At 33.2% G+C, this 27,769-nt stretch overlaps 2 protein-coding genes across 4 annotated transcripts; both read left to right on the plus strand.

The window, feature by feature from the left end:
- Nucleotides 1-5,203: 5,203 nt before the first annotated feature.
- On the plus strand, nt 5,204-7,008 carry LOC117789491. 3 transcript variants are annotated; one of them, XM_034628530.1, is made up of 3 exons: nt 5,208-5,367; nt 5,428-5,617; nt 6,163-7,008. In XM_034628530.1, the coding sequence occupies exon 3, from the start codon at nt 6,163-6,165 to the stop codon at nt 6,418-6,420; it is 258 nt and encodes an 85-aa protein (XP_034484421.1). In that variant the 5' UTR covers nt 5,208-5,367; nt 5,428-5,617; the 3' UTR covers nt 6,421-7,008. The 3 variants fall into 3 exon arrangements, with proteins under 3 accessions (XP_034484429.1, XP_034484421.1, XP_034484414.1); XM_034628538.1 differs by having other exon boundaries at nt 5,204-5,611; XM_034628523.1 differs by having other exon boundaries at nt 5,208-5,617.
- Nucleotides 7,009-23,197: 16,189 nt separating this feature from the next.
- On the plus strand, nt 23,198-27,198 carry LOC117789965 (triple functional domain protein-like). Its single transcript, XM_034629188.1, has 3 exons — nt 23,198-23,654; nt 25,192-25,431; nt 26,401-27,198. Exons 1-3 carry the CDS (start codon nt 23,232-23,234, stop codon nt 26,887-26,889), a joined length of 1,152 nt encoding a protein of 383 aa, XP_034485079.1. The 5' UTR covers nt 23,198-23,231; the 3' UTR covers nt 26,890-27,198.
- The last annotated feature ends 571 nt before the right edge of the window (nt 27,199-27,769 follow it).

Raw genomic sequence — 27,769 nt, forward strand, 5'->3', positions numbered from 1 at the left:
CCCTCTTTCTCTCTGTCTCTCTTTTTGTCCGTTTCTGCTTCTCTGCCTTCTGACTTGCAGCCTGTCAAATATTTCATGAAGATTTAACGCATTTGATGCTCCAACGAGGCGGCTCATTATAAGCTGAAAGCTGCATGATTTCCAGATCCTAACTCTCTCGAATCCTCTCTCCTTTCGCCTTTCTCCTTACCCACTTTTTCCCCAACCGCTGCAATTTTAATTATGCATGTGAAACGCTTCAGCTTCCAACTGGCAAATTCCCTTGCTTCCAAAAATTCTTGGTTCAATGAACAACAAGTGTATGATGTGTGTGTGTGTGTGTTCGTGAGTGTGTGGTGTGCTTGTTGTGTTGTGTGTGTGTGGACACAACAACTTCAATTGTCATCGCATCAACAGGCCACAGAAAATGGCGCGTAACGATGTCTTAATTAAGAGCACGTCACAGGACAAGGGAAGGATCAAAAGGGGAGGGAGAGAAAGAGTGGAAAGGGGAGTGTGGTGGGGGAAAAAGGGGAGGGGGTTGAATGGCATATGGCTGCCACAGCAGCGAATATTGAAAAGCAAACGCTAACAATGACTCAACGAAATGCCAAAAGAAGAGAAACAAGAGAAAGAGAGAGAGAGAGAGAGAGAGAGAGAAAGAGAAAGAGAAATAGTGTATGAAAAAAAAGGGAGACTCACCAGTGTTGGAAAGCTGCCCTTACAGTGTTATGCAGGAGAGAAACATGAAACTCATTTGTATGCTAATATCAGAACTAAAAATAATTCAAAAAGTTAACAAAAGAAAAGCTTAAATAAAACCTTTCTTTCATTAAACTAAACTACAACTTATGATACTAAAAAACAGCCATTAAAATGTCAAGAGGGGAAAAAATGGTAAATCAGAGTTATAGAAAAATTTTCTCTGCTTCGCTCTATTTTAATTTAAGGCCAATGATTAATCCTTAGATATATGTGATTAATTTAAAAATGGATCTAGTTACTGCTGGAAAAAAAAACAATTACGTAAACTTTATGCTTACTTCGAAATTGTCAGATAATAAATCTTTATTAAAATACTATACAAATTTAGATTCTGCACAATATTTTAATTTTTATTTTAATTAAGAAAATTCTAAAAGAAATTGAGAAAAATAAAACGATATTTATATATTGAATTTGCGAAAAAACGTAAGGTATTATATCTTAATTAAATCATAGCGAAATCATAATACTAATTTAGATTTCTTAGAAAACTTACAATAAAATATTATTATGTGCCATTACTTGAGACTTTGAGTTAAAAATCGTCAGATAGTCAATCATGTCATAATCATAATGTTAATTTAGATTCTTTAAAAAATTTGCAATTTTTCTTAAGGAAATTGGGAGAGCTGTTAAAAAATTAAGTAAAAAATAACTAAGTCACAATTAAATTAACCCAATGTTGCGCCATAATTTGACTACAAAATTCTAAGATAGTTAATCATAATTATATTATTATCTTTATTTAGATTTAAAAAAAATTAAGCTTTAGTTTTTATAAAATCAAGTAAAATAAAAGCAATTTCAGAAAATAAAACATTTTTTTTCGTATTGCAGTGATATCTTGTTTTAAGCTTTGAGCCACCGATAAAATGAATATTTTCCGATATTTATTTCTCCATTAAGTGTTTTATTTCGCTGAATTCTTTTTGATTGCTTTCTTCAGTTTTCATTTTCAACCACAGCTTTTTAAGCATTAACCATCTGATATTTATAATCCTTTTGAGTGCGTTTCAAAAGTTTCCACGGCAACTTATCCATAAATGCGCGTAGTTTTTTCTGTCTCTCTCTTTCGCAAAGTTACTCCACATTCGCCATTTTGAAAAGGCGCCCTCTGGCGGCGTCTTTTGGGTTACGGGCTGCGGGCTTTTGCCTTTCACTTTTCACACATGCCGCAATTAATTTCCGTTTGATTGTTTGTCTCTGTCGTTGCATAAGCTGTGCCCCCTCCCTCCCCCACTTACCCCTTGACAATTTACCCCCCCTCTCTCAGCAGCTGCCTGTGTCGCTGATTTACCCCCTTTTTATGGACGCCCCACTGCAATTTAATTGCTTTGGGGCCTGTGTTAAGCATCAAGCTGTGTGCTCTTGTGTGTGCTCTTGTGTGTGTTTGTGTGTGTGTGTGTGTGTGTGTCAGTGTGTGATTTACGCGCTGCATTTGCCGCCATAAATAAAGCGCTAAACACAGCAGGACGAAGGACGAAGAGTAAAAAGGCGCTAAAGGAACTTCATATCGCACAGTGGAAAAATACGCTAGATTTTCTGCTTTTTATAATTATCGCTGAAAATCTGAAATAACTTTTTATGGCTATTTTTTAATGACTTTCATAAAATCTCATTTTAAGTTAAAATAAAATATATATAAAAAATAAATTTAAAAATTAAGCGAATTACATGCAAGCATACAAAAATTTATGAAGATACCTTGAGATTTGCAGATAAGAGACTATCAGGCCTGTTACGGTCTTCACTTTCAATTTTATTTGATTACAAGAAATGTATTTTTTTACAGTGCATTTAGGCTATGATTTCAAAAGTGTCTTATTTTATTTTATCAGACTTGAACTTAACAGCTCACAGTTAATTTAAAACGCAAAATGTTTCTGAAATTATATTAGAACATTTTTGAGATTTTCAGTTCAGCTGAAATTTGACGACCTGTATAAAATGTTGTGTTGTAAAAGCTAAAATATTTGTTGCTTTCGATAAGACCAAATACTAGTGATGTTAAGATATATCGAAATATCGATAACTCGAAGAGTGCGATTATCGAGCGATTATCGAGTACTTCAATTCGGTTTTTTTTTACGATCTATCGAGTTAAATAAATCGATTTCCATGCAAAATCGACTACTCACAGAGGATTATTCATCGTAGTTAATATGTAGAATTGAGTTTAGTCGTTAAATTTTTGTTGAACGACCGTAATAAATAACCTACCAAATTTCCAAAGTTTGAATAAAATATGAAAACGAAAAATATATAAAAAAATAAAATAAATAAGATTTCTAATAAAAGTACGCTTGTATTTTGTGATTAAAATTGTGTTTTCAAATTAAAAAATGTTTCTATTGAAAAATCTCAATATTTGCAATTCGATCTACTATTTTCCGATAAATCGACAACTCGATACCTATTTTTGGCGATTTTCTATTTCGATATAAAACTCGATCTTAAGTTTGGACTTACATCACTACCAAACAGGCTATCAAATAGTTAAGCAAACTAAATTTATTAGGCTTTAAGAATTTAAATTAAAAATTTTAAGCAGTTAATCTAACGATTTTTTCCACTGTATGGCGGGGCGTTGGGGTAAAAGGTGGGCGTGGCTGACGCTCTATTGCCATGTCGACAACTTGGTCCTCTGACTTTCATTTGTTCAGTTCATTTGTTGCCACACACACACACACACACACACACACACACACACACACACACACACACACACACACACACACACACACACACACACACACACACAAAGATCCTGCTGCCGTTTTGTTCTTCAATGACAACCCGCTTCTGGATTTCCGACCATGTTTATTGCTGCTTTATTGTTGTCTTTGGCTAATTGCCGATGGCACTGACAGCACTAACAACAGCAACAACGACAACTATGACAATAACAATGACAGGCAACAGCGACAACAACATGGAAGAAACAATTGTTCCCAGGACATCGATTTTGATTCAATGCAGCAAATAAAATTGAGCATTTTCAAGATGCAATTTGTGGAAAACGTCAACTGCATATCAAAGAAGGGACAGAAGAGTTATCAATATTGATGTGATGTGATGCGGAGGGGGGAGGGGGGAAAGGTCAAGGTGAACAACTGACATTAAATGATTTAATAAGTTGATGCTCCGACAATAGCAAAAGCAGATGGTTAAATGACCTTAGGTCTGCTTTACAACTCTGTTAGTTAAACTTTCTCCCAGACAGATTGTGAGTATCAAGGACAAACTGACGCAGCTTGAGAGTACTTGTTATGGATTAATATCCCTAGGGTAAAATTGGCATTCACCTAAGAAAACTTCATCCCAGACAGGTTGAGAACGTCAAACTGGGAAATACTCAGCAGAACTTCTTTAGGGAAGCCAAACAGCCAAAGGACTAAGGGTTAATGATCCTTAGGTTGACTCAACGGACTTACGCAACGGATTTTCTTGGAACGGTAGGAACTGTCGTGTCTTGAATCAATTCTTATAAATTAATAGCCCTAAGGTTACTTTAGGATTCAATGATGGAAAGTTCTTTTTTAACAGCTCGGAGACGTCGAAAATGGAACCAAAGAACTACACTGATAAAAAAAATGTTCCAAAATTAAGATTTTGGTCTCAGAACTAAGATTTTTGGTCTAAAAAATGCGTCGAGAACATAAAATTCTTTAATTTAGAGAGCACATCTTGATTTCAAGAACATTTTTAATAAGACCAAGTTCTTATTTTAAGAATAAATGCTCTTAAAACTGAAGTCAAACAATAAAAAAAATAAAAATAATTTTTTTTTTAGAAATAAATGTTCTTAAAATTAAAATCAAACAATAAAAAAAATAAAAATAATTTTTTATATTTATAATTCTTTGTTTTTTTTTTAATGTTGATTTATTTACATCTTATTATATTTTAGTAATTTTATAATTGTTATTTTAATTTTTTACAAGTGGGATTCGAGCCGCCGTCTACTGCTACGAAAGATTTTTATTCTTATATTAAGATTTTAAGATTTTTTAGATTAATAATCTTAGTTTTAGTAATTTGGTCTTAAAATAATCTTATTTTAAGAACAAAATATTTCAGATGAATGTTCTTGATTTTAGAAGTTTGTCTTTTTTTTCAGTATAGTTATCTGAATTTCTAAGAGATTTGAGTCAATCAATTGTAACTGAAAAGATAACTTTGCGTTCAATATTTGGCATTTTTACGAAATTCGCTGCTCTGTTGAAAAAAATATAAGTCCAAAAATTGGCGGTGATGAGGGAATTCATCACCTTACCTGGTAATTCTCTTTATTTCACCACACTAAGAACTATTTAAAGCGCAAAGAAGACAGAGAATATTTTGTAGAAAAATCGTCATCGTTCCTTTTCGTTTTGTGCTGCTGTCAAAAATAAGAAAAAATCAAACTAAAAATAAATAACATATAAAAAATGTATTGTATAACAACTGAAAATTGAGCGAAATATTTTGCAAGCGTTCACCACGAAATTCGGTGACTAACCGAATAAAAAGTGAACCAAAAAAGCGCCGGTGGTGAGTGAATTCGTCAGCCTGTTAAAGTTTCACCATGGGCTGAGGACATTAGACCTGAATAAGTTGCCTTATTGGATTGTGTCAGGCTGGGTACATGAATTTGACTTAACATACAAATACTAAAATTAATATCTTAACATCTAAAAATAGATAATAGTAAATTTTCAACGAGATTGCAAGCGAAGTGCCACCCGAGAAGGCACCACTCTCCGAGTAACCGAGTGGCAACGTGGCAAGTGGCAAAGTAGATAAAGTCGAGAGAGAGAGAGAGAGAGAGAGAGAGAGAGACAGTGGCAACAATACGTTAAAAATCCTGGAGTCTATATATAACAAAGTAAAGGTTGGGAAAATTAATGAAGTATTTATATCCGTTACTTACTCGTTGGAATGTACGTAACAGGGAGAATTAGCCATGTGTGTCTGTCCGTCCGTCCGTCTGTCCGTCTGTCTGTCCATCCGTGTGAGTGCCTAGATCTCATAGACTATAAGAGATAGCGATACCAAACTTTCATTCACAGACTCCAAATGCGTTTAAGCAGCTCAAGTTTGTATTAAATTTTTGACACACCCCCTTCCGCCCCCACAAATCGCGAAAAACCACCACATCCACTGTTTTTAAGATAATACAGTTTTTATGGTAATTAATGTTATCTATTAATATTATCTATAATATCACTTAACCGCAGCAAGATCGTACAAGTAGAACGGGAGTAATAGCTAACCAAAGTTATTAAAAAAGTTATTATTTCAATACAATCACCGAAAAGTATGCAGTAGTTTTTATTAGACAATTAACTAACGGGTATCCTATGGTCGGGATCTCGACTATAGTCTTTCCTACTTGTTTGTTATTATCTTGTTTGAATATATATATTTTTTATCCAGATGGTTATCAATCTGAATCCGACAACCTTGACCAATGCTAATGGCAACACAAGTCCAATGGCCATTATCAGCCATGCGGTGATCGATGACGTTGTCTATATGCATGTTGTGTGTCCTGGCGATGAGATCTCCAAATGGGTCACTTTGGAGGAGGCACTGGAACTTTGTCCCGCCGCCGTTATTGCCTACACTCAGCTGACACTGACGCACATCTTTGGTCCGCCCATGGAGGATCAAGAGCCCAGTCTGTTTGACTGAAGCCTGTAGACTGAAGATTGAAGATAACACCTCAAACTCCTTCTTTAGCTCGATCGTTCTGCATTGTCCGTTGAGTTTTCGAGCCTTTCATCATACCCCCCTCCACCACCCAACAAAAGATAGTCATCAAAAAAAAAAAAAAAAAAAAAAAATCAGAAAAAAAATAGTGAAGTAATAGTTGAAAGAATGAAAGAAAGAAGAGTATCAAATACCTTATCTAAATCAATTTCCTATACCATAGTCCTGATCCTTTTCCCAATCCTTTCCACAATTCCCTTTCCAAAACGTCCAATTTTCAATTCCTCTTTCCTATTTCCTATACCTTAAACCTTTTCCTATACCCATATTTCTCTTCCCCTTTTTCCTATTCATTTCCCCTTTCCTCTCCCTATCCTACTCTCTTCTTTCTTTCCTCTTCTTTCCCCCTTTGCACCTTATGCGTGCTGTAAATTTTTCAAATTCAAAGTTCAAGCTTTAAATTTGCGAACACTAAAACACGACACCTATAATGATTGTTTCGATATTAAATTTCGCATGTACATAAGTATTAAAATATATTGTACATACAATACTGTTGAGCCAGTTAAACAACTCTTTCTCTCTTCCTCTGTAGTGGAGTTCCATCTGAATATCATTGATTTTATTAGAAAATATAGAAAATTTTTTGCCTTCTGGATCTTGGTTTCGAAAATTTAAAATCTCAAGTTTTAATCGTAATTATATCGTAATAAGTATAAAAAAACATTTTAAATTGTATTCTGAGAGCTTTTCTGTAAAAAATCATGTCAAATTGGACAAGAACTTTGACTTGTTAAGTAACTAGGATACAAAGTCTGACCTACTTTGAACTTTCATAACTTTGTTAAAAATGGACCGATTCTCGAGCGGAATGTCATTTTGATCTTGGTTTGGCCTCTAAATTCATTCTGCATTCAAATTTAATAAATTTTGTAAAAAAAATTATTTTCCTCTAGATCATGGGTTCGATGCTAAGGGTCCCCCCTTTGAAATTTTGGAAATTGAAAATTTTAAATCTCAAGTTTTCACTTTTAATCGACTCCTTCTATCGTAAATATTATAAAACAACACTTTAAAACTGATTTTAAGACCTTTCATTTTTCTGTGAAAAATCATGTCAAATCTGAAAAAAATTTTGACTTGTAAAGTTGCTATGTCAAAGATTCGACTAACTTCAAACTTTCATAACTTTGTCAAAACTAGACCGATTTTCAAGCGGAATGTCATTTTGATTTTGGTTTGGCCTCCAAATTCGTTCTGCATTCAAATTAAGTTAATTTTTTAAAAAAAATTATTTCCCTCTAGATCTTGGCTTCGATTTTCAGTGCTTAGGGTCCCCCCTTTGGAATTTTGAAAATTGAAAATTTTAAAACTTAAGTTTTCACTTTTAATCAACTCCTTATATCATAATTAGTATAAAACAACACTTTAAATTTGATTCTGAGACCTTTCATTTTTCTGTAAAAAATCATGTCAAATTTGACAAAAATTTTGACTTGTACAGTTGCTAGGTCAAAGGTTCGACCAACTTCAAACGTTCATAATTTTGTCAAAACTTGACCGATTTTCAAGCGGAATGTCATTTTGTTCATGGATTTGTATCTTAATTCATTCTGCATTCAAATTAAGTTAATTGTGTAAAAAATTATTTCCCTCTAGATCTAGGCTTCGAGTCGATTATTCCACTAGATTCTTTAAATATTCTATTCTCAATCGTAACAGCTTTGATAGATAAATAGATACCTTATGTATTTAAACATAGATTACTTTGTCTATCATATTGTTAAAGAGCAAACTTTCAACGTGGTTTGGGCTTCTTACTCTTGAAGTCTTGAGTCTTGAATAAAATGTTGTTGTGCGACATTGACATTTGCCTGGACAGGCTTGGCCTTGTGGCTCACGTGCCGTTGTCGCATTTGTCAGACTCGGAGCTCGAGACACACACACACACACACACACACATACATGGAGAGACACATTACACAGCTGAAAATTGTTGACAACCCGGCGTATGCGTAATGCGGGCCCTACCACAAAACCTAGTGACCGTGCCTTGTCCTGTGAGTTGTCCTTTCCTGTCCTTTGCATTTCCTTTCCTTACCGTTGCTATACTCTAGCTGAGGGCATTTTAATTTTTTCAAGAAATGTGTGACATCTTCTTTTGTTTCGATGAAAATTTATTTACGCAAAACTTTTTTGTTTCTTAAAATATGTCAACTATTCTCTTAGATTGTGTATTTGAATTTTCCTTATGCATCCAGAACCATTTTTTTTTTAAATAATCCTATATAGCTGGCAATAGCAGCGATCTTTCGAAGTTGTTTTTAAGCATGAAATATCTCAACAAAATTCGGAGCTCGTTTGCATAAAGTTGACTAATGAATCCTGATACCATTTTTTTGAAATCGAACTAAAACATATATTTTATACGACTATAATTCTGCCAAAAATTGTATTTTTTTGTAAAAAACTTTATTTTTTTTATTTTCTAGATAGTTTAATTAAATTTTAAAGAAAAGACTGCTTATTTTTTAAATTTATGTTATTTTTAATTTAATTTAATTTATTTTTTAATCTGTAAGCGTGTTAAATCTTCGGTGTGCCAACTTAAAATATTGTCTATTGTTTTCCTTGTCCTTTTTGCAGGCCAACCTATGCGGCGTACGCACAAAATTTGTCTTGGCTTGGGCATTTCAATTGCAAATTAGCCTGCCTCTCCCTTTCTTTTTCTCTCTCTCTCTCTCTCTCTCTCTCTCTTGTTGCTCGCTCGACCACATTCAAAGTGTACATTTCGCTTTTTGTGGCAATTTGAATGATTTATGTTGATTGCGTATAATTGCATGTTGTATCCTCGTTCCCTCTCTGTTCTCTTCTCTTCTCTTCTCTTCTATTCTGTTCTGTCCTGTTCTGTCCTGTTTCCAGGCTCTGACTCCGAAGACAACTCCGGCTCAGGTGGCGCCTCGACGTTGACGTCGCTGCTTTTATGACGCGTCATCTGTCAGCAGCTTGTTGTGACAATTTCTGACCTGGCTTAAGGCAGCCATTACTTTAGGTACACTGCAAAAATTATATGCGGGTTTCCGGAATAAAATAAATACAATGCGGTCTCTGTAGTACAAAATTGTTCTCCGCAATATTTAGAATTTTTTTAAGTTTTTTAGCTAAATCTAATTTTTTAGGCTTCTTTGACTTTTCTAATGTTAAGTCTCTGCCATTTTATTCGCATACACTGATAAAAAAAATGTTCTAAAATCAAGATTTTGGTCTCAGAACTAAGATTTTTGGTCTAAAAATTGCGTCGAGAACATAAAATTCTTAAATTAAGAGAACACATCTTGATTTTAAGAACATTTTAAATAAGACCAAGTTTCTATTTTAAGAATAAATGTTCTTAAAATAAAAATAAAATAAATAAATTTATTTTTATATTTAAAATAATTTTATTTTGAGAACAAAACATTTAAGATGAATATTCTTGATTTTAGAAATTGTTTTTTTCCAGTGTAGTCTCTTAATTTAACAATAATATTCTGAATACAACAAAAAAAGAAACAATGTAGGTTTGAATTAAAAATTTTAAATTTTGTATATTAAAATAATTTAATCTTTTTTTTCTGTGTACGGGGTTTGTAATGGAGGGGTTGGGGTGATTTTATAGCTTGAACTTGACTAGACATTGCGTTGCTTATCTAATTATGCGCCCAAAAGCACGCAACAAAAAAATACAACTTGTCTTTTGCGGCACGACGCTTCATTTTTCTAACCAGCTCGTTTAGACGCACTTGCAGAGGGAGTGGCAAGGGGAGGAGAGTGAGTATAAGGCATAAAAGGGGGAGTTAACAGGGGGAGGGGGTTGCCTAATGGCGGGGAGCGCGCTCTCGCATTTATTTCGCTTGTAAACGAGCGCAATTTGCAATTTGAACGCGTCCATTTGGCGGTGGCATGTGCCACACGACCTGCTTCTCAGCTTGCCACCTTGCCACCTTGCCTCACCTACTTGCCTCTTACTCTCTTACTCTTTTCCGCTCTCTTTTCCCCTTCTTTTCACAGGCATTTGCAATTGAATATTTATTTGGCGCCTGCCCAAAATTAGAGGCGTGACAGCGCAACTAAAAGTTATTACCAAACCTTTTGCAGCTCTGAGAAGAAAAGAAAAAAAAATGCACACAAATAAAATGAGAAGCAAATTTGCCATTTGCTAATCAGGCCAAGTCAAAACCGTGTGACACAACGAACAAAATATTTAAAAGTAATTTTAAAAATAAATATTTCACAAATATTTTCAATCTTAATTTAGAGTCTAAAAATTTAGTTGAAGAAATATTAAGTAAATTAACTTTCTGTTTAAGTATAACCAATATAAACAGTGGTGATTTATTAATTATAACAAACATTTAACTATTATTATAAAATTCGACTATATTTTTTTGTTTCTTTGTCAGCAAAGAGTTCAATAAAATTGTATGGACAACTGTTTGGAAAAAAAGAATACAAATTGTATCTATTATTTTGTTAAAAATTATAATGATGCATAGATTGAAAAGAACTACATTTGTTAATATAAATGTGAATAGATCATTTATTTTCATTTTTAAATAATAATAATTGCTTAAAAGTATTTGAAGCTATTTTAAAATTTCTAAGCAACTTAATTTTAAATTTTGTATTATGTTGCTTAAAAGCTAAATGATGAAATTGTTCAATAAATTTATGTTTATTTATATTAAAGAGAATATATGATATATTGAATGATTTACATTTTTAATTTTTAAATAATTTGTTTTGCTAAAAAACAAAATAAAGAAATTGTTCAATGAATTTATATTTATAAATATTAAAGCGAATGTATAATTTATTGTATTTTCAATGAGTTTTTATCATTTAAAAGTATTTTAAGCTATTTTAAAATTTCTAAGCAACTTAATATTAAATTTAGAATTAAATATAAGTATTTTGTATTATGTTGCTTAAAAACTAAATGATGAAATTGCTCAATAAATTTATGTATATTATTATTTAAGAGAATATATGATACATTGAATTATCTACATTTTTAATTTTAAAATATTTTGTATTCTGTTGCTTAAAAACTAAATAATGAAATTGTTTAATGAATTTATATATATAAATATTAAAGAGAATGTATAATTTATTGTATTTTTAATGGATTTTTATCATTTAAAAGTATTTTAAGCGGTTTTAAATTCTCTAAATAACTGAATTCTTAATTAAAAATTTCTTTTATGCATATTGTACAGATGAAATTTGAAGATGCAAGCTGGTCACACTGTGTTTTTAGCTGGTCGCATCAAGCAGCAGATTAGAAATGGCAGCTGATTGCAAAAAAGGAATCAAGCGAAGTCAGAGGAGTGTAGAAAAGAGTGAAAGAGAGAGACTGAAAGAAAGAGCGAGCAGGAAAAGAGAAACGTCAGCTAATAAAATGAACTTTATGTGTGAACGTGCGTGGACTTGCTTAGCAGAAATAGAAAGAGAGGCACAAAGCGGGGCAAGAAATAAGAGGCAATGTCACACACACACACACACACACACACACACACGCACACACATACACACTGATAAAAAAGACCAACTTCTAAAATCAAAAACATTCATCTTAAATATTTTGTTCTTAAAATAAGATTATTCTAAGACCAAATTACTAAAACTAAGATTATTAATCCAAAAAATCTTAAAATCTTAATACAAGAATAAAAATCTTAATTTGTTAGGAAATTATAAATAGGTACTATTTTCTATCAAGCAAATTGTGGAGCAGTAGGCGGCGGCTCGAATCCCACTCGTAACAAATTAAAATAACAATTATAAAATTACTAAAACAGAATAAAATGTAAATAAATCAAAATGGAAAAATTAAAAAAATTATAAATATAAAAAATAATTTTCATTTATTTTATTTTTTGATTTTAATTTTAAGAATATTTATTCTTAAAATAAGAAGAAGAAGAATGTAAATAAATCAAAATGGAAAAATTAAAAAAATTAAAAATATAAAAAATAATTTTTATTTATTTTATTTTTTGATTTTAATTTTAAGTACATTTATTCTTAAAATAAGAACTTGGTCTTATTTAAAATGTTCTTAAAATCAAGATGTGTTCTCTTAATTTAAGAATTTTATAATCTCAACGCATTTTTTAGACCAGAAATCTTAGTTCTGAGACCAAAATCTTGATTTGAGAACATTTTTTTTTAACAGTGCAGTGTTGTTTCTGTTGTTGTTGTTTTTGGAACACGCTCAGTTTCAGTTACAGTTGCCTAATTATAATTTTGCAATTTCTGCTGTCGCATGCAAAATTCATGAGTGAGCAAGAGATTGCAATGTCAGAGAGAGACAGACAGCGGGAGAGAGATAGAAAGAGATACATTGTGTGCCTGCTTCCTAATGCTGCTTTGCTCCTTTGCTCCCTGCTCCTTGCTTCCCTTTCCGCTTGGCTGTTGGCTTTGCTGCTTCCGCTGCTTCTGGCGCTGATGTAAACATAAAACATGACAACTTCCGGCTGTTACTGGGCATGAGAGTTGGGGATGGGGTGAGGCCCTGGCGTTAAGCGTTTTCAGCCAAAATGTGCGTTTCATTTGAGAGTCACCCCTCCCCCAAACACCGCTGCGCACATTTTACGCTGATTCTGCCGAACTTCCGCTTTTGCTGCTTTCTGCAAATGTTGCAAATCTTTTGCGAAAAACTTGTCGTAAAAATATTTTCATCAGTTGGCAAATAAAAATACACACAGTTAAAGTGACGCGAGTGGATAGAGGGGAGCAGGGGGAAGGGGGAAGGAGACCAAAATGTAGCAATGAAAACTGGCAATAAACAAATGGCACAGCGCAACGGAAGTTAAAGCAAAAGCGCACAAAATGGCGGCCAGGCCATCGCACCGGAAGACAAAGACATCAGACTCGCTCCCTCTCTCTCTCTCCCTCCCTCTCTCTCTCTCGCACTGTCTTCTTTACCGTTCGTGGCGAATTTATGAAGCATAAGCTGCATAAACATTAAGCTTACATAAGCGTCAGGCTCGAAATCCTTGCAGGACACACACACACACACACACTGAGAGAAAAGCAGCGACGCTTGCAACATTTTAAGTGTCGATAATTTTTCGTGCTGGGCGTGGCACTGCCCGCCCTCCCCCCTGCTGCCCCAATTTCTCACCCTTTCCACAACTCTGCAGGTCCTTCCAAAAACTCATGCATATGTATAAACTATGCAAACGATATAAACTTAGTGCAGACAGCAAAGCGAGGAGAAAGGGAAGCGTGAAGGAAGAAAAAAAGGGAATACTGTAGTCGAGCACAGACAGGAAGCATCATCATAAAGAGTGCCAGAGAGGGGAGAGAGAGAGAGTCAAGTGAAACGATGCGATAAGCAGAGCATTTAAAATTGCAGCGAAGCCAGCGGGAAATTTACATTTCACATTTTTCGGTGCCAAAGCGAAATTAAGCAAATGTAAATTTTTTGTCAGCAATAACAATGGATGGCATATACAAAGGGATACAAAAGAATAGCTTAGCGCGGCACGAAATGGAATGAAACAGTCGCGAAGCAAGACAAAACCACTGATGAGAAAAGTGTCGTATTTAAATAATCAAACAATTCGATATTTAGTGTAGTTTTAATAATTTATAGAAACAAATGGAATGGAACAAAGCGAAATTAGGCAAATGTTAAATTGTGTCAGCAATAACAATAAAATGTTAATGCAAAGAATAGTTTAGCCTGGCACGAAATGGAATGAAACAATCGCGAAGCAAGACAAAGCCACTGATGGGAAAAGTGTCATACTTAAATAATCAAAACGTTCGATATTTAGTGCAGTTTTAATAATTTATAGAAACAAATGGAATGAAACAAAGCGAAATTAGGCAAATGTTAAATTGTGTCAGCAATAACAATAAAATGTTAATACAAAGGGATACAATAGAATAGTTAAGCGTGGAATAAAATGGAATGGAACAGTCTCGACACAATACAAAAAGAGCAAGGAAAATGATGTAAATGATCGAAGAAAATTATCAAAGAATTATTGTGATATTAATGCTTTGTAGGAACAAAATGGAATGGAACAAAGCAAAAATACGCATAGTGAAATATTTGTAAGCAAAAACAATAGACGGAATGCAACAATATTTTCAGCTGAAAGCAGAAAGCTATAAAACGAAACCAAATGGAATGAAACATCGCTAAAGCTTATAATTCGCATTGCTTTAAGGGAATATTCAGCTGTATTAAGACATGTCTCTAAAATAAATCATGAACGTTATTGCTAGAGCGGAACAAAGTGGAAAGAACCATTCTTTTACTCAATTTCAAGAATCTTAACTAATCTAAGAAGTAGATCACAAACATTTAATGACAAATAAGTAGAAAAGTAACAAAGAAATTCCGTCAAAAGTGGAACAAAGTGGAATGAAACACTGTTATTGCCACTATTACGTATTGTTGTTTTCATAAAGCACATATTATGTGACTATTGTCAGAAATAAATAGAAAAACAAGTGAAACAAACTGGAATGGAACATTCCATTAGTCATTTCTACACGATTTGAGCATGTAATTTGTTCAAACAAGATTGCCAGCAGGTATGAGCTGCAACTTGTACACGAATCTAACTAATTTATGGAATTACGAGTATTTTTGATGGGGTCACATACACATAGCACACACACACACACACACACACACAAGAGGGAGAAAGAGAGACAGCTAACAGGACAAATTCAGTTAGTGAAGAGGGCAAAAATCTGCTAAAATGAAATAAGAAAAAAGCAAAACAAGCAGCGAGTCAATGTAAGAGAAGCAATCTAAAGTGACAGAGGTAGAGGAGGGACAGAGGGACAGAAAGAGAGAGAAAGAGAGAGTGGGAGGGAGAGGGAGAGAGAGGGAAGGCAACGGCAGCACCTACGTGATTTGTTTGCCAAATTGTGGCAAATGTGTGGCGCATTCTCAGTGTCTGTGTGTGCCGCTAATTGAGTTGTTGCTGCCACACACACACACACACACACACACACACACACACACACATACCAACACACACACATAGACACAGTCGACAAGCGCATTCCCCAAGCTGCCTCTGCACACTTCCGCATTTGGTTTATTGAGTTTGCATGACCCTAATTTAAAGATGATTTAAAATTCCCGCAGCGAAATTAACTGAAATGTCCGATCAGCTGGCCAGTGAATGTCTCCGCCATTGTCTCACCCGTTTACTTCTCTCTCCCTCTCTCCCTCTCTCTCTCTCTCTCTCCCTCTGTCTACCTCTCAACACTCCCCTGACATTGCTCCTCGAGCTACACAAAGAGAAAAAGCCTATACTACAACTAATTTCAAATGATCTCAAGTAACCATTTGCACTTCCTTAAATCTATTTCTTAAATAATTACGCATTACTAAAAATGTGCGTTGAAATTTTTTAACCAATTACAAATAATTATTTAATAATAAAGATTACCTTCTATATTTATGATAAAAAAAATATTGAATCAAGTTAAACTTTTAATTTCTTGGAAATGAGTACAAAATAACTCTTAAAGTCTCGCATATAAAGTTGTTCAAAATGGCGTACCATAATTTGTCTCGATTCTAAAAGATTTTAGAACCCTTATTTAAGTACCGAGCTAAAAAAATTTATATAATTTCGTATTTTGGGCTCGAAACAATGTTTCATAGTGAATACTCACAGAACAAGTTCGTAAAATTCCAAGATCTTTAGATTTCTTAACTCTAAGAATTAAACGTTTGCTTTCTTATAATTCTCAAGTGGTTCTTGCCTGGTATGAGAACTGAATATTTCTCAGTGTGAAATGAAGATTATGTTTAAGAGGAAAATTTTTGGTAGTGTGTCTTCACTTAATTTCATGCTGCAAATACATATTTTGCCTAACAAATAAATTTACCCCATTTTGCTTAAGTCTGAAGTATAAATAGATCAATTATCATATTTTAATTTCAGAATGTTTTCATAATCAGCTACAAAGTTTAAATAATATGATTCAATGCAAGTGAATTGTACTTAAATCAAAACAACAAACGCCTTATTCCAAGTACGTTGTAAGCTCAATTTAAGGTTTAAGAAAGTTAAAACCAAAGCTGCAAACCGGTTCTGAACCGAACCTTACCTCGTAGAACCGGTTTGGTGCGGGTTTTTAAGCAGCCTGAACCGGATCATGAACCGAGCTCTTGAAATTATTTACTTTGCGAACCCGAACCTAAACCGAACCGCTTTCTAAAATAAAAGGTTCGGTTCGAAAAAAAAAATTTTTACATAAAATTTATGGCTTTCTAATATCACGCAATTATTTGAGACTTCGGATTTAAATAAGTCATATTTAAGTCTTCAAATAACTTTAAATTATCATCAAAATTTGATTATTTTAAAAAAAAAATTTAATAAGTTCAAAATGTAGAGAAAAATGTTTAAAAATACAAATATTTTTTGTTGTATAATAGTGAACTAAGAATCGAACCCAAACCTTAGGTTCAGGGGGTATATAAACCAATTCGCGAGACGAACCGCTTTCTTGCTCTATGGCTCGAACCGCCGAACCGAACCTTTAACAAAATTTTGGAGGTTTGCAGCCTTGATTAAAACACTTGCACGACCCTAGTTAAAAATCAAGCTTAAATTGTGTGGTTATAAGTACTAAAAAGTTACATGATAGTTTCGCTCAGTGTACTCAGCTGGTTGCAATGGTGGAATTTATTGTTGGGCACGATGGCGCGCTAATGCGGCACATTTATCATGCAGCTGGCGATGCGTTGGCAGACGGGGCAAAATCGGAGCGCTAATGGTCGCCACTTGGACCAAACATAAATTATGTTTAATCAACAACAACAGCAGCAACAATAACAACAACAACAACAGCAACAGTAGCAGCAACAATAAGTAATTGCTGCAAATCCTTTAATCGAAATTACAAGCTAAGCAAACGGTTTGAAGCTACTTTGTTGAGCAAATGCATCCATCAGATACATTATCTACATTATCTACATTAGCTGCAATCAGTTGACTGACTACTATTAAATGCAGCACGACCGACAGATATCCTGTAAGCTAAATTCAGTCTGCACTTTATTTTTATGATACTTTAATTTATATTATATGAATAATCTGAAAATTCTAAATATTAATTTAGTTATAGCTAATTAAAACATAGTAAGTCTGTTGCTAGACTGGCAGCTACCCTGTATCTGGAATTGATTGCTTTTATTTTTGATTCTTCTTCAACTTTTGTGCACAAATTTATGATTTTAATGTAGCTTCAAATCCTTTTATAAACATTTTCTTAGCACTACGGCTTTTCGCGCTAGTGACGAAATGTTCACCAGTATTGCATTGCTGCATTTTTATTTGCCTGTCTGCGTAGTTTGAAAAAATTTTACATGCTTAATACAGTATATAAATACAGTATATAAATTTTAAAATGGAACGAAATGGAATGGAACGTTTTTAAGATAAGAAAGTCAATACACAAATTATTTACATTCCAACTGAGTTAATCTGATACTAAAGCTCAGAATTTTAGTGGAATGAAATGGAATGGAACGTTGGCAGATTTAGTAATGACATATTTTAAGTGATATAAAGTAATAAATAGATGTATTGTGTCCATAGCTAAGTAAAACCGACTACAGGGTATTGCCCAGTCGAGTCTATTACGCTGTTCCAGCGCCTTTTAGTTGATAAGTAGAATTTTTCCTCTGCTTGCTTCTTTTTTGCGGCACTTAAGATCTCCAGCGTGAAAGTCAATTAACAAAAGCATGCCACGCCCACTGCCCCACTTGCCTGAGATTTGGGTAGAGTCAGATGTCAACGGCAGCGTCCATTTTGAAGCAGGCGAATCGATCGAGACGAGTTCCAAGAAAACTGCTCTCACACTCGCCTGTCATCATATCATGTCAATCAAGCGCAGAGCGAAACACTTTGGACCAAATGAAGATGGCTGAAATAGGCGGGAAGAAGCAGAAGAGGAGGCGAAGGAGTGGGAGAAGATGCTAGGGGAGAGTACATTAAACTAAGCTGGCAGCGAAATGGCAAACTAAGTGACGAAGCAACCGTCCGTAGTCCATCTTACATCTTTTCCCATCTTGCAGCTTTTTCCATGTTCCATTCCAAGTTGAACTTGAGCTCGACTACGTGCCCCAACACTCTGTGTACGTGTGAGTGCAACAGTGTTGGCAGAATTTCAAAAACTTAGAAAAAGTAGCTAAAAAAAATGGAATTAATAAAACTGCCACAAAAAATTTAACCATCTTATGAATATTTTGAAAAACAACTTTAAATTAGATAATGTAAAGTATAGCTTGATAATTATCAAAAACAAAATTTTTTTATCTTAAAAAATGATTTTTCGTCGATCTACAGAATCTATATAGTTTTTCAATTTTGAAATTATTTTTAAATGCGAAATTTAGCATAACTTTTAATAATCTATTTATTCAGGGGTGTTCCAGAAATACAAGTCAACCGAAAACCAACCAATAAACACATACGCATAATCCTTATTAAATATTATTGAATATGAAACTTCTTAATATAATTTATTCAAAAATTTTTGAATAATATGTCTAAAAACAGCTGAAGTTCTAGTTAACAGCAAATAGCTAAGACTAGCTATAAAATAGTTAAAATGTCAACACTGGCGTGTATTGCTGTGTGTGTGTGTGTGTGTGTGTACGCTGACAGGCAATCTGCTGTAGCAGGCGAGTAAATAACAGTACTTGCCCACTTAGCCAACTGTCTGGGGCCCAAAAGTGTTGGCATTTCAAACGCTGCCGCGAAGTATGCAACACATTTTGCAGCATCAACATGAGCAGCTGCATTTTATTTTGTGGGCGTGGTCAAGGGCGCAGGCAAGGGAGGAAAGGGGGCCATGCCCCCTCTTCACTCTGGCTAATAAATTTGAAACCTCCAAAACCCATTAAGATTGGTATCACATTACATAAAAATAACAATATAAAATTGAAACTCTAGATATTTCATTGCTTGAAAGTTGATTTGTGTATGAATTTCAACAATGATATTATTTATGAAACTACAATATATAAGTGAAAGATACAGAAATGTCCATAGTTCTAACATCAATTCCTAGTTGAGTTAAAAAATGTTGCGAAAACAATTCCTGAACTTTTTTATATGAAGTTTGACAGGAATTTTTATTTCCGGGCCTTTAACAACAAATTTGATGTTAGATTTACGGGACTAAAAATTATGTTGGCCCCCCTTGAGAGAAGTTTGGCTACGCCTAAGAACGTGGTCACGCTTTTAGCCAGCATAAATACTATATCAGTTGGCTGAAATGCTCAAATGTGATTTGTCTGCTAAAAGCTTAAAAGCTTCAACCGAACACGGCTACCAATTTGATCTGAAGGGCATTAGCAATAAATCATATAAAAATTGTCTAGATTTCAACACAATTTCATTAAAGTTGCAGAAGTAGCTACAAAAGCATATTAAACCTTGATTATAATAATAATAAAATAATTATCTTAAACTACATTCTATAAAGGAATTTTGTAGTTTAAAAAATTTATTGATTTAAAAATTCATGAAAAATTGAGAACGAAAATTGAATTAATACTATTATAAATTAAAAATGCGGACTATTATTAAAAGCCTGTTATCAGCATATAAGTTAATGATTTAATCTTTTAAATTTTAAATTTTCTCATAATGATTTCCTTTTAATGATCTTTAAGTTACTTTTTATACTTATATTTAACTAACTTGAAATATTTTGCATATACTTTAAGCTTTCAATCAACTTTGTGTATTATTTAAGAGATCCTTAAAGTTAAGCTTTTCAAGACCTAAAGCTTAGCAAAGCAGTTTTTGTAGATGTTTGAAAGTTTTTCAATCAACTTATTGTTTTTTATAAGTGAGCTCTTAACCTAAGCAGATATTGATCACAGATATTGAGCTGAAAATCTTGTTTTAAAATTTATAATACAATAAGCTTTATGCTTTAATTAAAACTGAAATGTTGAATTGTGAGTTAACAATGAACTTTATGTTTTAATTGTAAATTGACATTAAAGACTTTGAACTTTACATGCATGAATGCCGCACTCTTCTCGTTCTTCTCGCTCAGATTCTCTCACTGCAAGCTTTCTCTCATGCTCTCAACACTCGGTATCTGGTAGAACACAATCAGATTGTCTTCCAGTTGTCCCCCCGAGACGCTTTCATAGCGCAATTTATGGAACGCGTTTGGCCTTTTGGCGTTTTGCCGGTTTTTTCCAGCTTCTTTTTTCTGTTGGTTTGTCGTTTTTAATTTCTGTTGTTTTTTTTTTTTGTCTTTTTGTTGGGTTCTGGCGGCGTTATCTATGCCTAGATTCCCTGCCAGGCCAAACAGAAATATGAATTTATACCATTTTGTAGTTGTTGTTTTTTGTATATTTTTTTTTTTTGCGTTCTGTGTTTTCACTGGCAAATTCCTGGAACATAACGTAATTTATAGCTGGGAGTTGTGAGCCAAGGATACGGCTGAACAAAGGCAGGAGCAATGAAAGAAGAGAGAGAGAGAGAGTGCGATAGAGAAAAAGAGGGAAAGGCAAATTCAGGATGACAGTTAAGGCGATGGTTAGATGGGCCCAGTAGCTGCCCAAGTTGGGGTAAAATGGTGGAGAGCGCCTTTTGGTAACTTTGCAGTACGCTTTTAATTACGGCTGATTTATTTATTGCGCATACGCTCCGTATGCAGGTGCAGAACAGGCTAAAAACAGCAGCCAGAGCAACGACAGCAGCAACCGCACAGTGGAACAACTTACTAATGAAAAGAGCATGCAATTTTTCGCTTTATTTTTAGATCAGGTTTAATGAGTGTAAACATTCTAAAATAGTAGTTTATGTAATAGAAAGTTTAATTTGTATTGTTCTGAGTTGCATTCTCAGTTTAATTTCTTCGATACAAAAATATTCAATAATATTCATTTTATTATTAATAAATATTATTACCAACGAAACAGTAACAATAATCAAATAATTTAAAAACCTATCATTTTTGATTATTTGTCATCATTTACTTTTTCAAATTAAAATAATATTATAGTTTTTAAAATATACAAATTTAAGAAATTATTTCACATAATTGTTGTACTGAGCACACTGTGCAACGTGCGGCTAATTTAGAGTGGAGAGACAGTCACAGGTAGAGCTGACATTGTCCGACATTGTTGGCGATTCCCAACGATAAATTGTCATTAAAAGTGGGAGGCAATGAAACGAACAAGTAGCACGTGGCAAGTGGCAAGTAGCAAGTAGCAAGTGGCAAGCAAATAAGGAGAGAATGCAACAATGGGCCAACTTGTTAGCATGCTGCCGCTCAAAGTGTAATTAAAATTTAATTGCTTATTGCAATGGAGATATGTATGTATGTATATATGTACACTGAAAAAAAGACAAAGCTCTAAAATCAAGAGCATTAATCTTAAATATTATGCTCTTGAAATTAGACTATTTTGAAAGATCATATTAATAATACTAAGAATATTTATCAAAGAAATCGAAGTTTTTACTATAAGAATAAAAATCTTATTTTTAAAGATCATATTAATAATACTAAAAATATTAATCCAAGAAATCTAAGTTTTTAATATAAGAATAAAAATCTTATTTTTAAAAATCATATTAATTATACTAAAAATATTAATCAAAGAAATCGAAGTTTTTAATATAAGAATAAAAATCTTATTTTGAAGTTTTTAATATAAGAATAAAAATCTTATTTTTAAAGATCATATTAATACTGCTAAGAATATTTATCAAAGAAATCGAAGTTTTTAATTTAAGAATAAGAATCTTATTTTCAAAGATTATATTATTAATACTAAAAATATTAATCAAAGAAATCGAAGTTTTCAATTTAAGAATAAAAATCTTATTTTTAATGATCATGTTAATAATACTAAAAATATTAATCTAAGAAATCGAAGTTTTTAATATAAGAATTAAAACCCTTTTTTTTCAAGATCATATTAATAATACTAAAAATATTAATCCAAGAAATCAGAGCTTTTAATATATATTAATAATACTAAGAATATTAATCAAAGAAATTGAAGTTTTTAGTATACGTATAAAAATAAAAATCTTATCTGGTTAGGAAAGTATAAATATGTACCATTTCATATGAAAGAAATAATGGATCCGTGGCGCTCTGGTTAGAGTCGCCGCCTCGGATTGCAAGCAGATGACGCCGGTTCGAGTCCCCATTCTTAACATAGAAAAAAATCCAGTAAAATAACATTTTAAAAATTAGTAAGTCAGAATAAAATGTATATATATCAAAATAATAAATAATAAATTTAAAAATCTTCTTTATTTTTTTTTTCTTGACTAAAATTTTAAAAATATTTATTCCTATTATATAATAAGAACTTGGTCTTTTTTGAAAAATTTTTTAAGACCAAAATGTGTTTTCTAACTTTCCCTTTTTTGTTCTCGACGCATTGTTTAGACGAAATTTCTTAGTCTTGAGACCAAAATCTAGATTTTAGAACACTTTTTTCTAAGTGTATGTACTTCTATGCAGGTGGCAGAGAGTCAGAGAGTCGGAGAGAGGCAACCGCAGGTTGCACAGTCACCAACCTCTTAGCTGACTAAGAAATTGATGACGCTGATGATGCAGCATTACCATTACACTTATGATGATGATGATGATGATGATGATGCTGATGAAACACAATTGAAAAACAGCTGCGTTTTGTGAGTCAAAGTTTTGAGTGTGGAATGAATTGAAATGCCGTCCAGTTTTGTGCCTCACATTGTAGCAACAACATGCGTCGCAGTTCCTCAGCCAGCTGCCGATCGATCAGTTCGAATGCTAGCTCCCATCACACGGATGTGGCCGAGCAATGTGGCCGTTATGTGTTGCACGAACTCCTGACCACGGAGCAACAATATGTGGAGGATCTGGCAAATGGCATTCATCGCTATACACGCATCTTTCAGCCGGAAGCCGAGTTGCCCGAGGGTCTGGTGGGGCAGCAACATGTGTTGTTGGCCAATGTGGCACAGATTGCCGCATTGCATCGCCACAAGCTGTTGCCACTGATGTTGCAACATCGACAGGACCTGGAGCTGCTCTTTGAGCGCTGGCTTGAGCTCATCGAGCGTGGCTGCTTCAACTGTTATGTCCTCTTCACCGCCAGTCAACGCGACAGCAACCGCATTTTTGACTCTCACGAGCTATACTTTAAGGTAAGACAGGCACCACCAAAAAACCAGCAAACCATCCAACCATCCTACAAAAATATCACACACCAGATATAATAACCATCCAACCACTCAAACCAATCGCAAGCCAAATTTAATGTCAATTTAATTTTAATTAAATTCGCTTTTTGCTTCATTTTATACACAATTACCACATAGGGTTATTATAGTACACTCAGAAAAAAATTCAAGATTTCCGTACTTAAACAGGCCATTTTCAAGTTCGGAATTACTAAAGTTGAGAACAAAGATCTTATTTTAAGTTCGGTTTTCGCAAGTACGGAAATCTTAAAATGAGAATTTTTGGGGATACTTTAAGTATGTTTTGGGCTTAATGCAAGTCTGAAAAAATCGAAAGCATACTACTTTAAGTACACAAAAATCTTGAACTAAACTCAAAATGTACTTGTTTTTAGTACAAAACATTGTCATAATTAATAAGCTTTAATCTTAAAATTTACACTAGTATGTGTACTAAAATTAGGTAAAATACCAATGTTAAATACCATTTAATAATGGTATATTTTCTTGGTTAGCGACCTTTCGGAATAGGTGCTGATTTTACCAGCGATCCAAGCTTAACGTCATATTTGCGTCGCTAGAACCAGTTGAGAATTCTAAGGTGCGACAATGAAAAAGAAATATCCCAAAACGGACTTGTTTTCAGTACGAAATGATCCTATTTTTAACTTCCTTTCAATCTTAAAAAAAAACCATTTTTAGTACAAAAAAATCTTAAACTAGTTTAGTACAAATAACTCAGTTGTTTCTAAAGGTATCTTTTCGAGACTCACGAATTATATATATTTACCATGGTCTTATATATTCTGACTAAGTTAGGATAAAATCGGACTACTATTTCGGATAGCTGCCGTAGTAATGTTAAGTCAGAATTCTAAAATTAAGATTGATTCATACTTAATTCAAGATTTTTAGTATACAGCAATCTTAAAATTTTAAGAAAGAAACGGTATAAATTCAAGTACGGTCGTACCTAATTTAAGGATGGCATATTTTTCTGAATGTATAGTTGTCGTCACGAGATGTGTAACCATTAAAGGGGAACTGGAAAAGCCCATTTACTATATACATATATTAGAGTGAGTCAATTTGTATAGAGTAAAACATATGGTTTCTTGGGCAATTCTTCTTAGAATTCATCGTGGGCTGCGAATCAAGTATTTCCTACTTAAAACGCCACTTTTCGAACTTGATTTCTCACTAGGAATGAAAATACTAAAAATAAAGGATATCGAACTTAATTCAAGTATGATATTTTAAGATCGAAACTTAAGTATTTCAGTATTTAAAAACTTAAAATACCTTTAAAACGTACTTGACTTAAGTACACTGCAAGCTTGATCCATGTTCTCAATATTCTAAAACGGAGTATAAAAATATGTTAAAATATCAACAGGATACTTGATACTTTCTCACTTTCATGTTACTCAATTTCTGTCTGTCATTAAAGGGTATAGCTCAAGTCGTATCTAATCCCATTACAAACATGTCTTTTTAACAGCGCCTGGAAATAACTCTCGGAGATCCGCTCGGCTGTCGAAGCTTTCTCCTGAAGCCGGTGCAACGAATAACCAAATATCCTCTGATGTTGCAAGAGTTAATGAAGAAGCTCTTCGATAATCGTCAAGTGATCTCCAAGAGCCTCTTCGAGACAACATGTCGACTGGAGACGCGACTACGCGAACTGCTGGTTCGAGCGAATCAATCGGATCAACTCAACGATATAAGACACTTCAATGCGGTACTTATAGAAAAAAATTACTATTACCATAAAAATCCTCTAAAATAGCTGATTATTGGGTTTTAATTCAAGAAAATCGACAAATATATTTAAAAAGAATTTTTACAGCAGAAAGTTATTCTAAATATTATTGATAATATTCCAGTAAAAGGGTCAAAAAGCCATTAGTATGAATATATTTTTAATAAAAAATTGAAAAAGATTTTTTTTTTCTAAATATGTAGAAAGTTTTAAAGAATTTGCATATTTTTTTTTCATTTATAGATACAGAGCAGTAAATAAGAAAATAATTTTTTAGAAAGTTTCTTTTTTCAAGTAAAAGTTTTTCTTAGAATTAAAAAAAATATTTTTCATTCCTGTAAATAGAAACGAAGCATTATAAAGAAAAAAATAGTTTCAAAAAAATTGTTAGAAAATTTTTGCTCTTAAAAATGTAGAACTGTCTTAAATTATTTTCCGTAGAAGTATATTGAGACCGAAATAAGAAAATATTTTATTAAATTCAGTGCAAATTCTATAAACTTTTAAATTTTTTGAACGAAAATTAAAAAAGAATTTTAAATGGGCCGTAATGATGAATTATTAAGTGTGTAGGAAACATTTAACTAACTTTTTAATTAAAATCTGTAAGATTAACGAAATTAAAAATTTTTATTACTTTTGAACGAAAATTAAAAAAGAATTTTAAAATGTTTTAAATGGGCCGTAATGATGAAATATTGAGTGTGTAGGAAACATTTTACTAACTTTTTAATTAAAATCTGTAAGATAAACGAAATTAAAAATTTTTATTACTTTAATGTTATAAGTTTCAATTTGAAAAAGAAAATTATTAAAATACTTTACTCAATTTAATTTAAAATTAATTTAAATCTTATGGCGATTTTCTAAAATACATATTAAAAACTTACTTACTTTTTTCTCCCTCTCTTTGTCTGTTATTTTCTTCCTTTTGCTCTCCCCTTACAGTTCAGCATACTCAGCGAGGTGAGCTTCATCAGTGTCGGTGAATTCCCGTTGCATGATGCACGATTGCGTTGCAGTTACAACTGTAAATTGTTTGCGTTCAACACCTGCCTCATCTACACGGAGGCCAAAGGTCGCAAGCAGCTGGTGCGTGGCACCTTCAAGTTGCCCGATGTCTGTTTTGTGGCCAAATCCAAGTCCTTTGTGCTGTGCAACAAGCAGCGGGAATGCGAATTTCTGTGCCACAATCCAGCGATGGTCCAGAAATGGGAGACAATTGTTCTTCAATTGCTCGGCAATAAATTCGATAATAAACTTGATGAGCTTGTCGAGGCGAATGATGAGGAAGAACCAGGAGGAGATGCAGGAGCAGGAGCAGGAGAAGAAGGAGCGGGAGCAGGAGCAGGAGCAGGAGAAGTAGCAGCAGGAGAAGATGTAGCTGCCATACTCGACAAACAACAAAGTCGCACCACATGGTACACAACACTGTGAAATGGACATCGACATTTTAAAGCATTTTTAAAGACTTCAATTTGCTTTCTATTTCCCTCTCTCTCACTCTCTGTCTCACATTGTGATATCGAATAGCAAAAACGTTTATTTTTTCTTTTGTCATAACAGGCAATTAAATTTTTAATAAAATGTTACGCAAGTTTATGACATAAATCAAAAGCATATGTAAATAATGGAATAAACTCTGTTCTCCCTCTCGCACACCCACTCTCTGTGTGTCGCCCTCTCTCTCTCTCTCTCTATCGTTGCTTTACATGCTCTTTGAAAGCTGCACTGCAAACAAAGAGCGATAAAAATAAATAACAAAGAAAGCACATGAGCTCAAAATTTACTCAGCAATGACGCACTTTTTGTACCCTTTGTTTATACAAATATCTCACTCAAAATATTCGCAACTGTCATAATTATAGATGTTTTTTTTTAATTTTTGAAAATACTTTCCTTTTAAACATCTCAAAATGATGAAAATTTAGTTTGTCATAGTAAAAAATTGTTTTATAAATGTTCCTTTTGAAAAAACTTAACTCAACTATGATACCATTTCTGATCTCATTGTTTTTTAAAATTTTAAGCCCCTGAAATAACTTTAGATTAGATTTTTTTCTTCTGTCTTAATATATTTTAAATAAAAATTATGAAGTATTGAATTACACTTTATATATTTTTGAATTAAAACCAATTTCTTCAATAATTGTAACTTTAAATTACAAATTAACTAATACGAGTATAATTTTGGCTGTAGTACTATAAGAAATTATAACTAACTTTTGAGTTATTTTCATAGCAGTTCCCTTCTGTATGAATACCCATCAAACTTTATAAAATATCTAAATAAAAAAACATACAATATATTCTTATT

The sequence above is a fragment of the Drosophila innubila genome, chromosome X, assembly GCF_004354385.1.
Source record: "Drosophila innubila isolate TH190305 chromosome X, UK_Dinn_1.0, whole genome shotgun sequence".
NCBI classification, from domain to species: Eukaryota; Metazoa; Arthropoda; class Insecta; order Diptera; family Drosophilidae; genus Drosophila; species Drosophila innubila.

Excerpts from the sequence above, each read along its gene's own strand:
- LOC117789491 (XM_034628538.1), top strand. The coding sequence starts at position 6,163 with ATGGTTATCAATCTGAATCCGACAACCTTGACCAATGCTAATGGCAAC.
- LOC117789965 (XM_034629188.1), top strand. The coding sequence starts at position 23,232 with ATGCGTCGCAGTTCCTCAGCCAGCTGCCGATCGATCAGTTCGAATGCT. Across the intron at positions 23,655-25,191 it reads CTCACGAGCTATACTTTAAG|CGCCTGGAAATAACTCTCGG; the intron begins GTAAGACAGGCA and ends TCTTTTTAACAG. Across the intron at positions 25,432-26,400 it reads ATATAAGACACTTCAATGCG|TTCAGCATACTCAGCGAGGT; the intron begins GTACTTATAGAA and ends CTCCCCTTACAG.